At 40.6% G+C, this 17,011-nt stretch overlaps 1 protein-coding gene and 1 long non-coding RNA gene across 2 annotated transcripts in view; both read left to right on the forward strand.

Annotated features, from left to right (window-relative positions):
• Window positions 1-17,011, forward strand: part of LOC116372097 (uncharacterized) — a 64,642-nt gene that overhangs the window by 14,054 nt on the left and 33,577 nt on the right. The gene's annotated exons all lie outside the window — the stretch shown is intronic.
• Window positions 9,784-17,011, forward strand: part of LOC116372092 (NACHT, LRR and PYD domains-containing protein 3-like) — a 34,639-nt gene continuing 27,411 nt past the window's right edge. The window contains exons 1-2 of the mRNA XM_031821181.1: window positions 9,784-9,881; window positions 10,367-10,465. Coding sequence (XP_031677041.1) covers window positions 10,383-10,465 — 83 coding nt within the window. The 5' untranslated portion in view covers window positions 9,784-9,881; window positions 10,367-10,382. The remainder of the gene's footprint in view (window positions 9,882-10,366; window positions 10,466-17,011) is intronic.

A 17,011-nucleotide genomic window follows, 5' to 3' on the forward strand; every position in this document is an offset into this window, starting at 1 on the left:
TGTCTAATTCCCTGAGGCCTTATTTCCAGGACTCTGGAGAAATAGATGACAATAGATGGTGAGGTACGAGGGGATTCCAGGTTCTGAACCGTGGAATGCTGAATGCATGTCTATAGAACAAGTGGACGAATCTGGATCCTTGATTTGCGGGGAATTTATGTTTGAGGAGACCATTTGATGTTTAGGGAGGCTAGGTTGTATCCTGTTTCAATATTAGACTGTTTTTTTAATGAAGATTGTAACGAAAATCCTGATAAGAAGAGTTATGATTCTGATGTATTGGGTATTAAAACATAGAGTAATTTAATTCCTTTAACATCATTCTACTACTGTATAGCCTGGTTGTTGTTATTAAATGGTGCTTTGTATCAGTCATTCTACTACTGTATAGCCTGGTTGTTAGTGTTATTAAATAATGCTTTGTATCAGTCATTCTACTACTGTATAGCCTGGTTGTTGTTATTAAATGGTGCTTTGTATCAGTCATTCTTCTACTGTATAGCCTGGTTGTTGTTATTAAATGGTGCTTTGTATCAGTCATTCTACTACTGTATAGCCTGGCTGTTAGTGTTGTTATTAAATGGTGCTTTGTATCAGTCATTCTACTACTGTATAGCCTGGTTGTTAGTGTTGTTATTAAATGGGGCTTTGTATCAGTCATTCTACTACTGTATAGCCTGGTTGTTATTAAATGGGGCTTTGTATCAGTCATTCTACTACTGTATAGCCTGGTTGTTAGTGTTGTTATTAAATGGTGCTTTGTATCAGTCATTCTACTACTGTATAGCCTGGTTGTTAGTGTTGTTATTAAATGGTGCTTTGTATCAGTCAATCTACTACTGTATAGCCTGGTTGTTAGTGTTGTTATTAAATGGTGCTTTGTATCAGTCATTCTACTACTGTATAGCCTGGTTGTTGTTATTAAATGGTGCTTTGTATCAGTCATTCTACTACTGTATAGCCTGGTTGTTAGTGTTGTTATTAAATGGTGCTTTGTATCAGTCATTCTTCTACTGTATAGCCTGGTTGTTGTTATTAAATGGTGCTTTGTATCAGTCATTCTACTACTGTATAGCCTGGTTGTTAGTGTTGTTATTAAATGGTGCTTTGTATCAGTCATTCTACTACTGTATAGCCTGGTTGTTAGTGTTGTTATTAAATGGTGCTTTGTATCAGTCATTCTACTACTGTATAGCCTGGTTGTTGTTAATAAATGGGGCTTTGTATCAGTCATTCTTCTACTGTATTTCCTGGTTGTTAGTGTTGTTATTAAATGGTGCTTTGTATCAGTCATTCTACTACTGTATAGCCTGGTTGTTGTTATTAAATGGTGCTTTGTATCAGTCATTCTTCTACTGTATAGCCTGGTTGTTAGTGTTGTTATTATATGGTGCTTTGTATCAGTCATTCTTCTACTGTATAGCCTGGTTGTTGTTATTAAATGGTGCTTTGTATCAGTCATTCTACTACTGTATAGCCTGGTTGTTAGTGTTGTTATTAAATGGTGCTTTGTATCAGTCATTCTACTACTGTATAGCCTGGTTGTTAGTGTTGTTATTAAATGGGGCTTTGTATCAGTCATTCTTCTACTGTATAGCCTGGTTGTCAGTTTTGTTATTAAATGGTGCTTTGTATCAGTCATTCTACTACTGTATAGCCTGGTTGTTGTTATTGAATGGTGCTTTGTATCAGTCATTCTACTACTGTATAGCCTGGTTGTTGTTATTAAATGGTGCTTTGTATCAGTCATTCTACTACTGTATAGCCTGGTTGTTGTTATTAAATGGTGCTTTGTATCAGTCATTCTACTACTGTATAGCCTGGTTGTTAGTGTTGTTATTAAATGGTGCTTTGTATCAGTCATTCTTCTACTGTATAGCCTGGTTGTTGTTATTAAATGGTGCTTTGTATCAGTCATTCTTCTACTGTATAGCCTGGTTGTCAGTTTTGTTATTAAATGGGGACTTTGTATCAGTCATTCTACTACTGTATAGCCTGGTTGTTAGTGTTGTTATTAAATGGTGCTTTGTATCAGTCATTCTACTACTGTATAGCCTGGTTGTTGTTATTAAATGGTGCTTTGTATCAGTCATTCTAATACTGTATAGCCTGGTTGTTAGTGTTGTTATTAAATGGTGCTTTGTATCAGTCGTTCTACTACTGTATAGCCTGGTTGTTGTTTTTAAATGGTGCTTTGTATCAGTCATTCTTCTACTGTATAGCCTGGTTGTTAGTGTTGTTATTAAATGGTGCTTTGTATCAGTCATTCTACTACTGTATAGCCTGGTTGTTAGTGTAATGCTGACATATGTGTATATAAAGAGGTACAGAATACATATCTATCTGAACCAACCACACATGGGTCTATAATGAGGTAGAGAACACATATCTATCTGAACCAACCACACATGGGTCTATAATGAGGTACAGAATACATATCTATCTGAACCAACCACACATGTGTCTATAATGAGGTACAGAACACATATCTATCTGAACCAACCACACATGTGTCTATAATGAGGTACAGAACACATATCTAACTGAACCAACCACACATGGGTCTATAATGAGGTACAGAACACATCTATCTGAACCAACCACACATGGGTCTATAATGAGGTACAGAATACATATCTATCTGAACCAACCACACATTGGTCTATAATGAGGTACAGAACACATATCTATCTGAACCAACCACACATGGGTCTATAATGAGGTACAGAATACATATCTATCTGAACCAACCACACATGGGTATATAATGAGGTACAGAACACATCTATCTGAACCAACCACACATGGGTCTATAATGAGGTACAGAATACATATCTATCTGAACCAACCACACATGGGTCTATAATGAGGTACAGAATACATATCTATCTCAACCAACCACACATGGGTCTATAATGAGGTACAGAACACATCTATCTGAACCAACCACACATGGATCTATAATGAGGTACAGAACACATATCTATCTGAACCAACCACACAAGGGTCTATAATGAGGTACAGAATACATATGTAACTGAACCAACCACACATGGGTATATAATGAGGTACAGAACACATATCTAGCTGAACCAACCATAGAACCACTGAAAGCTCCGGTTAGGGTTAGGGTTGGGTTAGATTTAGGGTTAGGGTTGGGTTAGGGTTTGCGTTGGTGTTAGGGTTGGGTTAGGGTTAAGGATAGGGTTAGGATTGTGAATAGGGTTGGATTGAAGTTAGGGTTAGAGTTGGGGTTGGGTTAGGGTTGGGTTAGGCTTGGGTTGGTGTTGGGGTTAGGTTAGGGTTAGGGTTGGGTTAGGGTTGGGTTGGGTTAGGGTTGGGTTGGTGTTGGGCTTCGGTTAGGGTTAGGGTTGGGTTAGGGTTGGGTTGGTGTTCAGGTTAGGTTTTGGTTAGGGTTCGAGTTGGGTTAGGGTTAGGTTAGGGTTTGGGTTGGTGTTAGGGTTAGGGTTAGGGTTAGGGTTGTGAATAGGGTTGGGTTGAAGCTAGGGTTAGGGTTAGGGTTGGGTTGGTGTTCAGGTTAGGTTTTGGTTAGGGTTAGAGTTGGGTTAGGGTTAGGGTTGGGTTAGGATTAGTGTTAGTGTTGGATTAGTGCTGGGTTGGTGTTAGGTTTAGGGTTAGGGTTGGGTTAGGATTAGAGTTGGGGTTGGGTTGGTGTTAGGGTTGGGTTAGGATTAGAGTTGGGGTTGGGTTAGGGTTGCATTAGGGTTAGGGTTGGGTTAGAGTTGGGGTTGAGTTAGGGTTGGATTAGGGTTAGGTTAGGGTTAGGGTTGGGTTAGGGTTAGGGTTGAGTTAGGTTTGGGTTAGGGTTGGATTAGGGTTGGGTTGGGGTTAAGGATTGAGTTGGGTTAGTGTTGGGTTGGGTTAGGGTTAGTGTTGGGTTGGGTTAAGGATATAGTTGGGTTAGGGTTGGGTTGGGATTGGGTTGGGTTAGGGTTGGATTAGGGTTGGGTTAGGGTTGGTTTGGGTTGGTTTAGGGTTAAGGATATAGTTGGGTTAGGGTTGGTTTAGGGTTGGGTTGGTTTAGGGTTAAGGATATAGTTAGGGTTGGGTTGGTTTAGGGTTAAGGATATAGTTGGGTTAGGGTTGGGTTGGTTTAGGGTTAAGGATATAGTTTGGTTAGGTTAGTGTTGGGTTGGGTTAGGATTGGTTGGGTTAGGGTTGGATTAGGGTTAGGATTGAGTTAGGGTTAAGGATTGAGTTGGGTCAGGTTAGTGTTGGGTTGGGTTAGGTTAGTGTTGGGTTAGGGTTGGGTTAGGGTTAGGGTTTAGTTAGGGTTAAGGATTGAGTTGGGGTTGGGTTATGGTTGGGTTAGGTTTAGGGTTGGGATAGGGTTAAGGGTTAGGGTTAGGGTTGGGATTGGGTTATGGTTGGGTTAGGTTTAGGGTTGGGATAGGGTTAAGGATAGAGTTGGGTTAGGGTTGGTTTAGGGTTAGGGTTGGGTTAGGTTTAGGGTTGGGTTAGGGTTGGTTTAGGGTTGGGTTGGGTTAAGGTTAGGTTTAGGGTTGGGTTAGGGTTGGGTTGGGTTAGTGTTGGTTTAGGGTTAAGGATATAGTTGGGTTAGGTTAGTATTGGGTTGGGTTAGGGTTAAGGATATAGTTGGGTTAGGGTTAGGTTAGTGTTTGGTTGGGTTAGGGTTAGGGTTAAGGATGTAGTTGTGTTAGGGTTAGGTTAGTGTTGGGTTGGGTTAGGGTTGGTTTAGGGTTAGGTTAGTGTTGGGTTGGGTTAGGATTTGGCTAGGGTTAGGGTTGGTTTAGGGTTAGGCTTAGGGTTGGGTTGGGTTGGTTTAGGGTTAGGGTTAGGTTAGTGTTGGGTTGGGTTGAAGCCAGCGTGGATGTGGATGGACTTGAGAATAAGGTTTAGGATATATAGTTAATTCTCTGACTGTATTGCCTATAGAATAAGGTTGAGGATATATAGTTAATTCTCTGACTGTATTGACTATAGAATAAGGTTGAGGATATATAGTTAATTCTCTGACTGTATTGACTATAGAATAAGGTTGAGGATATATAGTTAATTCTCTGACTGTATTGACTATAGAATAAGGGTTAGGATATATAGGATATATAGTTAATTGACTATAGAATAAGGGTTAGGATATATAGGATATATAGTTAATTCTCTGACTGTATTGACCCACTAAGTGGGTGGGGTTATATCCTTCCTGTTTGGCCCTGTCCGGGGGTGTCCTCGGATGGGTCCACAGTGTCTCCTGACCCCTCCTGTCTCAGCCTCCAGTATTTATGCTGCAGTAGTTTATGTGTCGGGGGGCTGGGGTCAGTTTGTTATATCTGGAGTACTTCTCCTGTCCTATTCGGTGTCCTGTGTGAATCTAAGTGTGCGTTCTCTAATTCTCTCCTTCTCTCTTTCTTTCTCTCTCTCGGAGGACCTGAGCCCTAGGACCATGCCCCAGGACTACCTGACATGATGACTCCTTGCTGTCCCCAGTCCACCTGGCCATGCTGCTGCTCCAGTTTCAACTTCCACCTGACTGTGCTGCTGCTCTAGTTTCAACTGTTCTGCCTTATTATTATTCGACCATGCTGGTCATTTATGAACATTTGAACATCTTGGCCATGTTCTGTTATAATCTCCACCCGGCACAGCCAGAAGAGGACTGGCCACCCCACATAGCCTGGTTCCTCTCTAGGTTTCTTCCTAGGTATTGGCCTTTCTAGGGAGTTTTTCCTAGCCACCGTGCTTCTACACCTGCATTGCTTGCTGTTTGGGGTTTTAGGCTGGGTTTCTGTACAGCACTTTGAGATATCAGCTGATGTACGAAGGGCTATATAAATACATTTGATTTGATTTGAAATAAATTTGATTTGAAAATAAATTTGATTTGATTTGATATAGAATAAGGTTGAGGATATATAGTTAATTCTCTGACTGTATTGACTATAGAATAAGGTTGAGGATATATAGTTAATTCTCTGACTGTATTGACTATAGAATAAGGTTGAGGATATATAGTTAATTCTCTGACTGTATTGACTATAGAATAAGGTTGAGGATATATAGTTAATTCTCTGACTGTATTGACTATAGAATAAGGTTGAGGATATATAGTTAATTCTCTGACTGTATTGACTATAGAATAAGGTTTAGGATATATAGTTAATTCTCTGACTGTATTGACTATAGAATAAGGTTGAGGATATATAGTTAATTCTCTGACTGTATTGACTATAGAATAAGGTTGAGGATATATAGTTAATTCTCTGACTGTATTGACTATAGAATAAGGTTTAGGATATATAGTTAATTCTCTGACTGTATTGACTATAGAATAAGGTTGAGGATATATAGTTAATTCTCTGACTGTATTGACTATAGAATAAGGTTGAGGATATATAGTTAATTCTCTGACTGTATTGACTATAGAATAAGGTTTGAGGATACATAGTTAATTCTCTGACTGTATTGACTATAGAATAAGGTTGAGGATATATAGTTAATTCTCTGACTGTATTGACTATAGAATAAGGTTGAGGATATATAGTTAATTCTCTGACTGTATTGACTATAGAATAAGGTTGAGGATATATAGTTAATTCTCTGACTGTATTGACTATAGAATAAGGTTGAGGATATATAGTTAATTCTCTGACTGTATTGACTATAGAATAAGGTTTAGCATATATAGTTAATTCTCTGACTGTATTGACTATAGAATAAGGTTGAGGATATATAGTTAATTCTCTGACTGTATTGACTATAGAATAAGGTTTGAGGATATATAGTTAATTCTCTGACTGTATTGACTATAGAATAAGGTTGAGGATATATAGTTAATTCTCTGACTGTATTGACTATAGAATAAGGTTGAGGATATATAGTTAATTCTCTGACTGTATTGACCCAGTTGAATCCCATTTCTGGTCCTGTAAACAGAAACAGAACAACATACATGGAAATGAGTTCAACACGTTTTAATGTATTTTTAATCATGTTCATTTGTATCTCTCTCTGTATGACAGATTCTCAGTAGGTTTCCATGGTCCATTAACAGCCTGGCAGGTCTACACAGTGAGAGAGGGAGGGAGAGAGGGGGGGAGAGAGAGGGGGGGGAGAGAGGGGGGGGTAGAGAGAGGGGGGCAGAGAGAGGGGGGGGAGAGAGGGGGGGGTAGAGAGGGGGGTAGAGAGAGGGGGGGAGAGAGGGGGGGGGTAGAGAGAGGGGGGGAGAGAGGGGGGGGGAGAGGGGGGGAGAGAGAGGGGGGGAGAGAGGGAGGGAGAGAGAGAGAGAGAGAGAGAGAGATTCTTTAACCAGTTTGGCTCATTGGACAGGTCAGAGTCTATGTTTGTGAGAGAGAGGGGAGTGTGGAGACGGAGAGAGGAGCGAAGAGACAGAGGGAGATACTACAGACATTATCACAACCTGCCACTAGAGGAAGACAAATAAACCGTTTTGTTAGTTTGTCATTCTTACATTCATTTACATTCATGGTCACAAAACAATCAATTTGTATGTCTCTGATTGGTTAGGTCAGGGTGTGATGTGGGGTGGGCATTCTATGTTTTGGCTGGGTATGGTTCAGGGACAGCTGTCTATCGTTGTCTCTGATTGGTTAGGTCAGGGTGTGATGTGGGGTGGGCATTCTATGTTTTGGCTGGGTATGGTTCAGGGACAGCTGTCTATCGTTGTCTCTGATTGGTTAGGTCAGGGTGTGATGTGGGGTGGGCATTCTATGTTTTGGCTGGGTATGGTTCAGGGACAGCTGTCTATCGTTGTCTCTGATTGGGAACCATACTTAGGTAGCCCTTTTCCCTCCTTTCAGTGTGGGAAGTTAACTTTGTTAGTGGCTCTTTGCCCTGTAAGCTTCACGGTTGTTTTTTTATAGAGCTCTGGTCAAAGTAGTGCACTATGTAGGCAATAGGGTGTTATAGAGCTCTGGTCAAAGTAGTGCACTATGTAGGCATTAGGGTGTTATAGAGCTCTGGTCAAAGTAGTGCACTATATAGGCAATAGGGTGTTATAGAGCTCTGGTCAAAGTAGTGCACTATGTAGGCAATAGGGTGTTATAGAGCTCTGGTCAAAGTAGTGCACTATGTAGGCAATAGGGTGTTATAGAGCTCTGGTCAAAGTAGTGCACTATGTAGGCAATAGGGTGTTATAGAGCTCTGGTCAAAGTAGTGCACTATGTAGGCAATATGGTGTTATAGAGCTCTGGTCAAAGTAGTTCACTATGTAGGCAATAGGGTGTTATAGAGCTCTGGTCTAAAGTAGTGTACCACAGTATGTAGGGAATAGGGTGTTATAGAGCTCTGGTCTAAAGTAGTGTACCACAGTATGTAGGCAATAGGGTGTTATAGAGCTCTGGTCAAAGTAGTGTACTACACTATGTAGGGAATAGGGTGTTATAGAGCTCTGGTCTAAAGTAGTGTACCACAGTATGTAGGCAATAGGGTGTTATAGAGCTCTGGTCAAAGTAGTGTACCACAGTATGTAGGGAATAGGGTGTTATAGAGCTCTGGTCTAAAGTAGTGTACTACACTATGTAGGGAATAGGGTGTTATAGAGCTCTGGTCTAAAGTAGTGTACCACAGTATGTGGGGAATAGGGTGTTATAGAGCTCTGGTCTAAAGCAGTGCACTATGTAGGGAATAGGGTGTTATAGAGCTCTGGTCAAAGTAGTGCACTACTATTCCCCATAATGCACCACACAGCCCTATGGGCCCTGGTCAAAGTAGTGCACTATATAGGGAATAGGGTGCCACTTTGGGACAGAAACTCAGACTTGAATCACTGGTCCTGGAGACTGCTAGTTGTTCATACGGTGTTGTTTTTAATGATTAACCTTGAAATGCAGTGGGCTGAATCAGGGTCACACAGTGTTTGTTGGAAGTCTTAAACAAATCTACTCTAAGGTATCACCACAAACACATGGTTCTGGGCTTAAAGAAAGAAGACACCTGTACCATGTCATATGTGGAGTTGAAATGGATTCCATTTGGGTTTTTTTCACCCCAATATTACACTTTATATACATCACAGATGACTGAAATATAGCAAACCCCTTTGGCATAGAAACACCGGATTTTAGGTATAAAAAAATGAATTCTTTATTAATTATGAAATTATAAAAAATATGAATAACATTCCACCATGAGGTCACTAGGTAATAATGATACAATATGAATAACATTCCACCATGAGGTCACTAGGTAATAATGATACAATATGAATAACATTCCACCATGAGGTCACTAGGTAATAATGATACAATATGAATAACATTCCACCATGAGGTCACTAGGTAATAATGATACAATATGAATAACATTCCACCATGAGGTCACTCGGTAATAATGATACAATATGAATAACATTCCACCATGAGGTCACTAGGTAGTAATGATACAATATGAATAACATTCCACCATGAGGTCACTAGGTAATAATGATACAATATGAATAACATTCCACCATGAGGTCACTAGGTAGTAATGATACAATATGAATAACATTCCACCATGAGGTCACTAGGTAATAATGATACAATATGAATAACATTCCACCATGAGGTCACTAGGTAATAATGATACAATATGAATAACATTCCACCATGAGGTCACTAGGTCATCTGACTGCAGGAAAGCAGTAGCTACACAGCGATGTTATTGTAAACCCAAGGCTTTTCTGGTAAACAGGTTAAACTGGGTTTCTGATGATGCTGACATGGGGTCAGTTCCACTAAACTTTAACAGAACTGATGGAATCCTAAATTAATCAGTAACAAAAATTACACAAAGTTTCTTGACATTGGGGAGGTGAATAAACTGTTCCCTTGGTTTCTTTCTCAACACAAAGGAAACTCTCACTGACTTGACATGTTCTGGTCTTGAATTCGGGCTGCAAGGTAAGAATCCTACCAGGAATTATTCATGTAGGATGTTGGTAGAATGTTGAAGTTGGGATAGTAAGGATCCTACCAGGGGTTATTCATGTAGGATGTTGGTAGAAAGTTGGTAGAAAGTTGAAGATACAGAGCCACTTGTCATCAGAAAGGTGATCTCTCAGCAGAATATTTAAATTACTTGACAGGTTCTGGTTGTGAATTCAGGCTACAAGGTAAGACTCTTCCCAGGGATTATTGTAAAGTGTGAAGAGAAATTAAATGTATGGTGTAATTTTAGTTTAGTGAATGACAGTAAAACACTCAGATCTAACAGTCCATTTCACCTGGGACAGCTACGTGACAGTTCAATCATACAAAATGGCGCTAACTGGGCGTAGGCAATGAAATGAAAAAACATATTCATATATTCGTATATTGTGGATATTTTACAATTTGTATATTTATTAATGTATTATAGTTCACTGACATGTTGGATCTCTGTTTAGGGGTCATTGCTCAAAAATGAGTCTCTCTGGGGAGAGAGAGGAGGGCGGCCCTGCCTCTAAAATGAGTCTCTCAGCGGAACATGACACCAACGTTAAGAGGTGAGATTACAATTTTGTTTAAGAATTTATGAAGAGTTTATATCCATAATTTTTTCCCATTTGTGTTTTTTCATCAGAAATGAAGTCTTCTGGGTACCTTCATGTGTGTGTAAAATATTACTGTTCTAAGAGTCATAGATTTTAGTGTCTGATATTTTCTCCTAAACGTCAACTGAGCGGTGCAGAGACACCATTCAAATGTGTGCAGACTCATTACATCTTCAGCTGGAAACACTAAGTGATGTTGTCCGTCTGTGACGAAGAGAAAGTGGTCTTAGTTCAATTCTATGAAATGATTTAGTTTTTTTTTTTCATTTTGGGGACTGAACATCACAGCGAATATTGTTACATCACAGCAAGATGAAACTAATATTGTTACATTCTCTAGATTCTCCCGTTTCATTTGATCTATAGAGCCCCACAGTGGAGGTGTCATAATACCCATAACACCTAGCGGTCAAACAGGGAAATGGTTCCAATAGTTTTATAGAGCCCCACAGTGGGAGGTGTCATAATACCCATAACACCTAGCGGTCAAACAGGGAAATGGTTCCAATAGTTTTATAGAGCCCCACAGTGGAGGTGTCATAATACCCATAACACTCAGCGGTCAAACAGGGAAACGGTTCCAATTGTTTTATAGAGCCCCACAGTGGAGGTGTTATAATACCCATAACACCTAGCGGTCAAATAGGGAAATGGTTCGAATAGTTTTATAGAGCCCCACAGTGGAGGTGTCATAATACCCATAACACCTAGCGGTCAAACAGGGAAATGGTTCCAATAGTTTTTCCACCATGCATTTTTCCCATAGGGAATTGTAGAAACACTTCAAATAAGGGCTGTGTAGGGTGGGGCGGCACGGCCATTCTTGTGGGCAAATTTAGTCATCAAACTTTGTCATCAAAGTCTGGCCTTCTCTGGATTTATGCTGCTTTCAAGACAACTTGGAACTCTGAAAAAAGCATCATTGATCTTCAGGTCGGAGCTCTCGAAAAGGCCAGAGTCCCCGACTTAGAATTTATAGTTGGATGACGATTCAAGACCTATTTTCTCAATTGGAGCAATTTCTTTTCTTCAGTTGTCTTGAACTCACTGAAATCTGAGATTTCCCAGTTTCCCAGTTGTTTTGAACTCAGCAGAAGTCACAGCATGGCCAATGTATTCAACTTTTTCTGGTCCATGGTGTTGCAGGGGAATGTTTATCCTCTTCAGCTTGGAAAAGACTTGGACCCTCTCACTGAATAGCAAGCTAGTGATTGGAAAAGACTTGGACCCTCTCACTGAATAGCAGGCTAGTGATTGGAAAAGACTTGGACCACACCCCCTCTCACTGAATAGCAGGCTAGTGATTGGAAAAGACTTGGACCCTCTCACTGAATAGCAGACTAATGATTGGAAAAGACTTGGACCCTCTCACTGAATAGCAGACTAGTGATTAGAAAAGACTTGGACCCTCTCACTGAATAGCAGACTAGTGATTGGAAAAGACTTGGACCACACCCCCTCTCACTGAATAGCAGACTAGTGATTGGAAAAGACTTGGACCACACCCCCTCTCACTGAATAGCAGGCTAGTGATTGGAAAAGACTTGGACCACACCCCCTCTCACTGAATAGCAGGCTAGTGATTGGAAAAGACTTGGACCACACCCCCTCTCACTGAATAGCAGACTAGTGATTGGAAAAGACTTGGACCACACCCCCTCTCACTGAATAGCAGACTAGTGATTGGAAAAGACTTGGACCACACCCCCTCTCACTGAATAGCAGACTAGTGATTGGAAAAGACTTGGACCACACCCCCTCTCACTGAATAGCAGACTAGTGATTGGAAAAGACTTGGACCACACCCCCTCTCACTGAATAACAGGCTAGTGATTGGAAAAGACTTGGACCACACCCCCTCTCACTGAATAGCAGACTAGTGATTGGAAAAGACTTGGACCACACCCCCTCTCACTGAATAGCAGACTAGTGATTGGAAAAGACTTGGACCACACCCCCTCTCACTGAATAGCAGACTAGTGATTGGAAAAGACTTGGACCACACCCCCTCTCACTGAATAGCAGACTAGTGATTGGAAAAGACTTGGACCACACCCCCTCTCACTGAATAGCAGACTAGTGATTGGAAAAGACTTGGACCACACCCCCTCTCACTGAATAGCAGACTAGTGATTGGAAAAGACTTGGACCACACCCCCTCTCACTGAATAGCAGACTAGTGATTGGAAAAGACTTGGACCACACCCCCTCTCACTGAATAACAGACTAGTGATTGGAAAAGACTTGGACCACACCCCCTCTCACTGAATAACAGACTAGTGATTGGAAAAGACTTGGACCACACCCCCTCTCACTGAATAGCAGACTAGTGATTGGAAAAGACTTGGACCACACCCCCTCTCACTGAATAGCAGACTAGTGATTGGAAAAGACTTGGACCACACCCCCTCTCACTGAATAGCAGACTAGTGATTGGAAAAGACTTGGACCACACCCCCTCTCACTGAATAGCAGGCTAGTGATTGGAAAAGACTTGGACCACACCCCCTCTCACTGAATAGCAGACTAGTGATTGGAAAAGACTTGGACCACACCCCCTCTCACTGAATAGCAGACTAGTGATTGGAAAAGACTTGGACCACACCCCCTCTCACTGAATAGCAGACTAGTGATTGGAAAAGACTTGGACCACACCCCCTCTCACTGAATAGCAGACTAGTGATTGGAAAAGACTTGGACCACACCCCCTCTCACTGAATAGCAGACTAGTGATTGGAAAAGACTTGGACCACACCCCCTCTCACTGAATAGCAGACTAGTGATTGGAAAAGACTTGGACCACACCCCCTCTCACTGAATAGCAGACTAGTGATTGGAAAAGACTTGGACCACACCCCCTCTCACTGAATAACAGACTAGTGATTTGCTTTGCAACGGTTTTGAAAGTATGATGTTGATGTGATCAGTCCAATCAACGCTACTGTAGATATAACATGATGTTGATATGATCAGTCCAATCAAAGCTACTGTAGATATAACATGATGCTGATATGATCAGTCCAATCAAAGCTACTGTAGATATAACATGATGTTGATATGATCAGTCCAATCAACGCTACTGTAGATATAACATGATGTTGATATGATCAGTCCAATCAAAGCTACTGTAGATATAACATGATGTTGATATGATCAGTCCAATCAAAGCTACTGTAGATATAACATGATGCTGATATGATCAGTCCAATCAAAGCTACTGTAGATAGAACATGATGTTGATATGATCAGTCCAATCAACGCTACTGTAGATAGAACATGATGTTGATATGATCAGTCCAATCAAAGCTACTGTAGATATAACATGATGCTGATATGATCAGTCCAATCAAAGCTACTGTAGATATAACGTGATGTTCATTTTATCTGTGGCCAATGACCTTGAGCCTTTTGGATGGACACTTCTAATGTAACTCTATGGCAGCATCCAATGGGCTTGAATTTTAGAGATCTCCCTGTAGATTTTGAGGTGACGTAGTGTCTCCATGAGTGACAGAACACTGAGCCAATCATGACTAACTACAGAACATTGCCAACCCCTATGTTCAGTATTTTCCACTGGCTGCTCATTGCCTTCATTCATGCAGAGGCGGGCAGCCTGAAGGTCTCCTCATTGATTTAGCTGGGAAGGGGAGAAATTGTGCTTTACATTGGTATTCATATTACAGTTGACCTTGAAGTATTATGTTTTTGGGGCGCTAAAAGAAGGTCAATTGTACGGAACAGTGCAATATACAAATGTTTGCTAGCTATCTTTACGCTTCCACTGTCTGGTTCTCCTCTCTTCACTAGATGGACGGTAACTTTAGTGTTAACCTCTGTGTCCAAGGACCAAACTTTTGAATATCATTTTCGGGGCTCTTCAAGTAGGCTAGACACCTTACATTTTTAACAATGTTTTTTTCTGATGAAAACTAGTTCATTGCATCTGCCATGGAGCCCAGTTTCATAATATTACCTTATTTGCCTAGCTATGAAGTAATCGCACAGAGTGGGCTGAGGCGATCTTCGGGAATAACGATGGAGTTCGCTACAGTGTTGAAATACCGACGTTTGTTGTTCAGACGAACGACCTGCTAGCTAGCCAAGCTAGTCGGTAACTTTAGTGTTTATCCCCTCTGTGTCCATGGACCAAACTTTTTAATATTATTTTCGGGGCGCCTCAAGGGTTTAATTGTTTGTAAATCTTTAGTGGAGAGCTCTCCATTTTAGGTCTTCATAAAGTATTCACACACCCTTTTTCCATATTTTGTTGTGTCAAATAGTGGGTAATATCACTGGGGAAGACATGGTACAACACATGTGTTGTGATAATAGTGGGTAATATCACTGGGGAAGACATGGTACATCACATGTGTTGTGATAATAGTGTGTAATATCACTGGGTAAGACATGGTACATCACATGTGTTGTGATAATAGTGGGTAATATTACTGGGGAAGACATGGTACAACACATGTGTTGTGATAATAGTGGGTAATATCACTGGGGAAGACATGTTACACCACATGTGTTGTGATAATAGTGGGTAATATCACTGGGGAAGACATATTACAACACATGTGTTGTGATAATAGTGGGTAATATCACTGGGGAAGACATGGTACAACACATGTGTTGTGATAATAGTGGGTAATATCACTGGGGAAGACATGGTACAACACATGTGTTGTGATAATAGTGGGTAATATCACTGGGGAAGACATGGTACATCACATGTGTTGTGATAATAGTGGGTAATATCACTGGGGAAGACATGGTACATCACATGTGTTGTGATAATAGTGGGTAATATTACTGGGGAAGACATGGTACAACACATGTGTTGTGATAATAGTGGGTAATATCACTGGGGAAGACATGTTACACCACATGTGTTGTGATAATAGTGGGTAATATCACTGGGGAAGACATATTACAAAACATGTGTTGTGATAATAGTGGGTAATATCACTGGGGAAGACATGGTACAACACATGTGTTGTGATAATAGTGGGTAATATCACTGGGGAAGACATATTCCAACACATGTGTTGTGATAATAGTGGGTAAAATCACTGGGGAAGACATGGTACAACACATGTGTTGTGATAATAGTGGGTAATATCACTGGGGAAGACATGTTACACCACATGTGTTGTGATAATAGTGGGTAATATCACTGGGGAAGACATATTACAACACATGTGTTGTGATAATAGTGGGTAATATCACTGGGGAAGACATGGTACAACACATGTGTTGTGATAATAGTGGGTAATATAGTGGGTAATATCACTGGGGAAGACATGGTACAACACATGTGTTGTGATAATAGTGGGTAATATCACTGGGGAAGACATATTCCAACACATGTGTTGTGATAATAGTGGGTAAAATCACTGGGGAAGACATGGTACAACACATGTGTTGTGATAATAGTGGGTAATATCACTGGGGAAGACATGTTACACCACATGTGTTGTGATAATAGTGGGTAATATCACTGGGGAAGACATATTACAACACATGTGTTGTGATAATAGTGGGTAATATCACTGGGGAAGACATGGTACAACACATGTGTTGTGATAATAGTGGGTAATATCACTGGGGAAGACATGGTACAACACATGTGTTGTGATAATAGTGGGTAATATCACTGGGGAAGACATGTTACAACACATGTGTTGTGATAAGTGGGTAATATCACTGGGGAAGACATGGTACATCACATGTGTTGTGATAATAGTGGGTAATATTACTGGGGAAGACATGGTACAACACATGTGTTGTGATAATAGTGGGTAATATCACTGGGGAAGACATGTTACACCACATGTGTTGTGATAATAGTGGGTAATATCACTGGGGAAGACATATTACAACACATGTGTTGTGATAATAGTGGGTAATATCACTGGGGAAGACATGGTACAACACATGTGTTGTGATAATAGTGGGTAATATCACTGGGGAAGACATATTACAACACATGTGTTGTGATAATAGTGGGTAATATCACTGGGGAAGACATGGCACAACACATGTGTTGTGATAATAGTGGGTAATATAGTGGGTAATATCACTGGGGAAGACATGGCACAACACATGTGTTGTGATAATAGTGGGTAATATTACTGGGGAAGACATGGTACAACACATGTGTTGTGATAATAGTGGGTAATATCACTGGGGAAGACATGGTACATCACATGTGTTGTGATAATAGTGGGTAATATCACTGGGGAAGACATGGTACATCACATGTGTTGTGATAATAGTGGGTAATATCACTGGGGAAGACATGGTACAACACATGTGTTGTGATAATAGTGGGTAATATCACTGGGGAAGACATGGTACAACACATGTGTTGTGATAATAGTGGGTAATATCACTGGGGAAGACATGGTACATCACATGTGTTGTGATAATAGTGGGTCATATCACTGGGGAAGACATGGTACAACACATGTGTTGTGATAAAAGTGGGTAATA

The sequence above is a fragment of the Oncorhynchus kisutch genome, unplaced genomic scaffold (assembly GCF_002021735.2).
Source record: "Oncorhynchus kisutch isolate 150728-3 unplaced genomic scaffold, Okis_V2 scaffold3909, whole genome shotgun sequence".
NCBI lineage: Eukaryota > Metazoa > Chordata > Actinopteri > Salmoniformes > Salmonidae > Oncorhynchus > Oncorhynchus kisutch.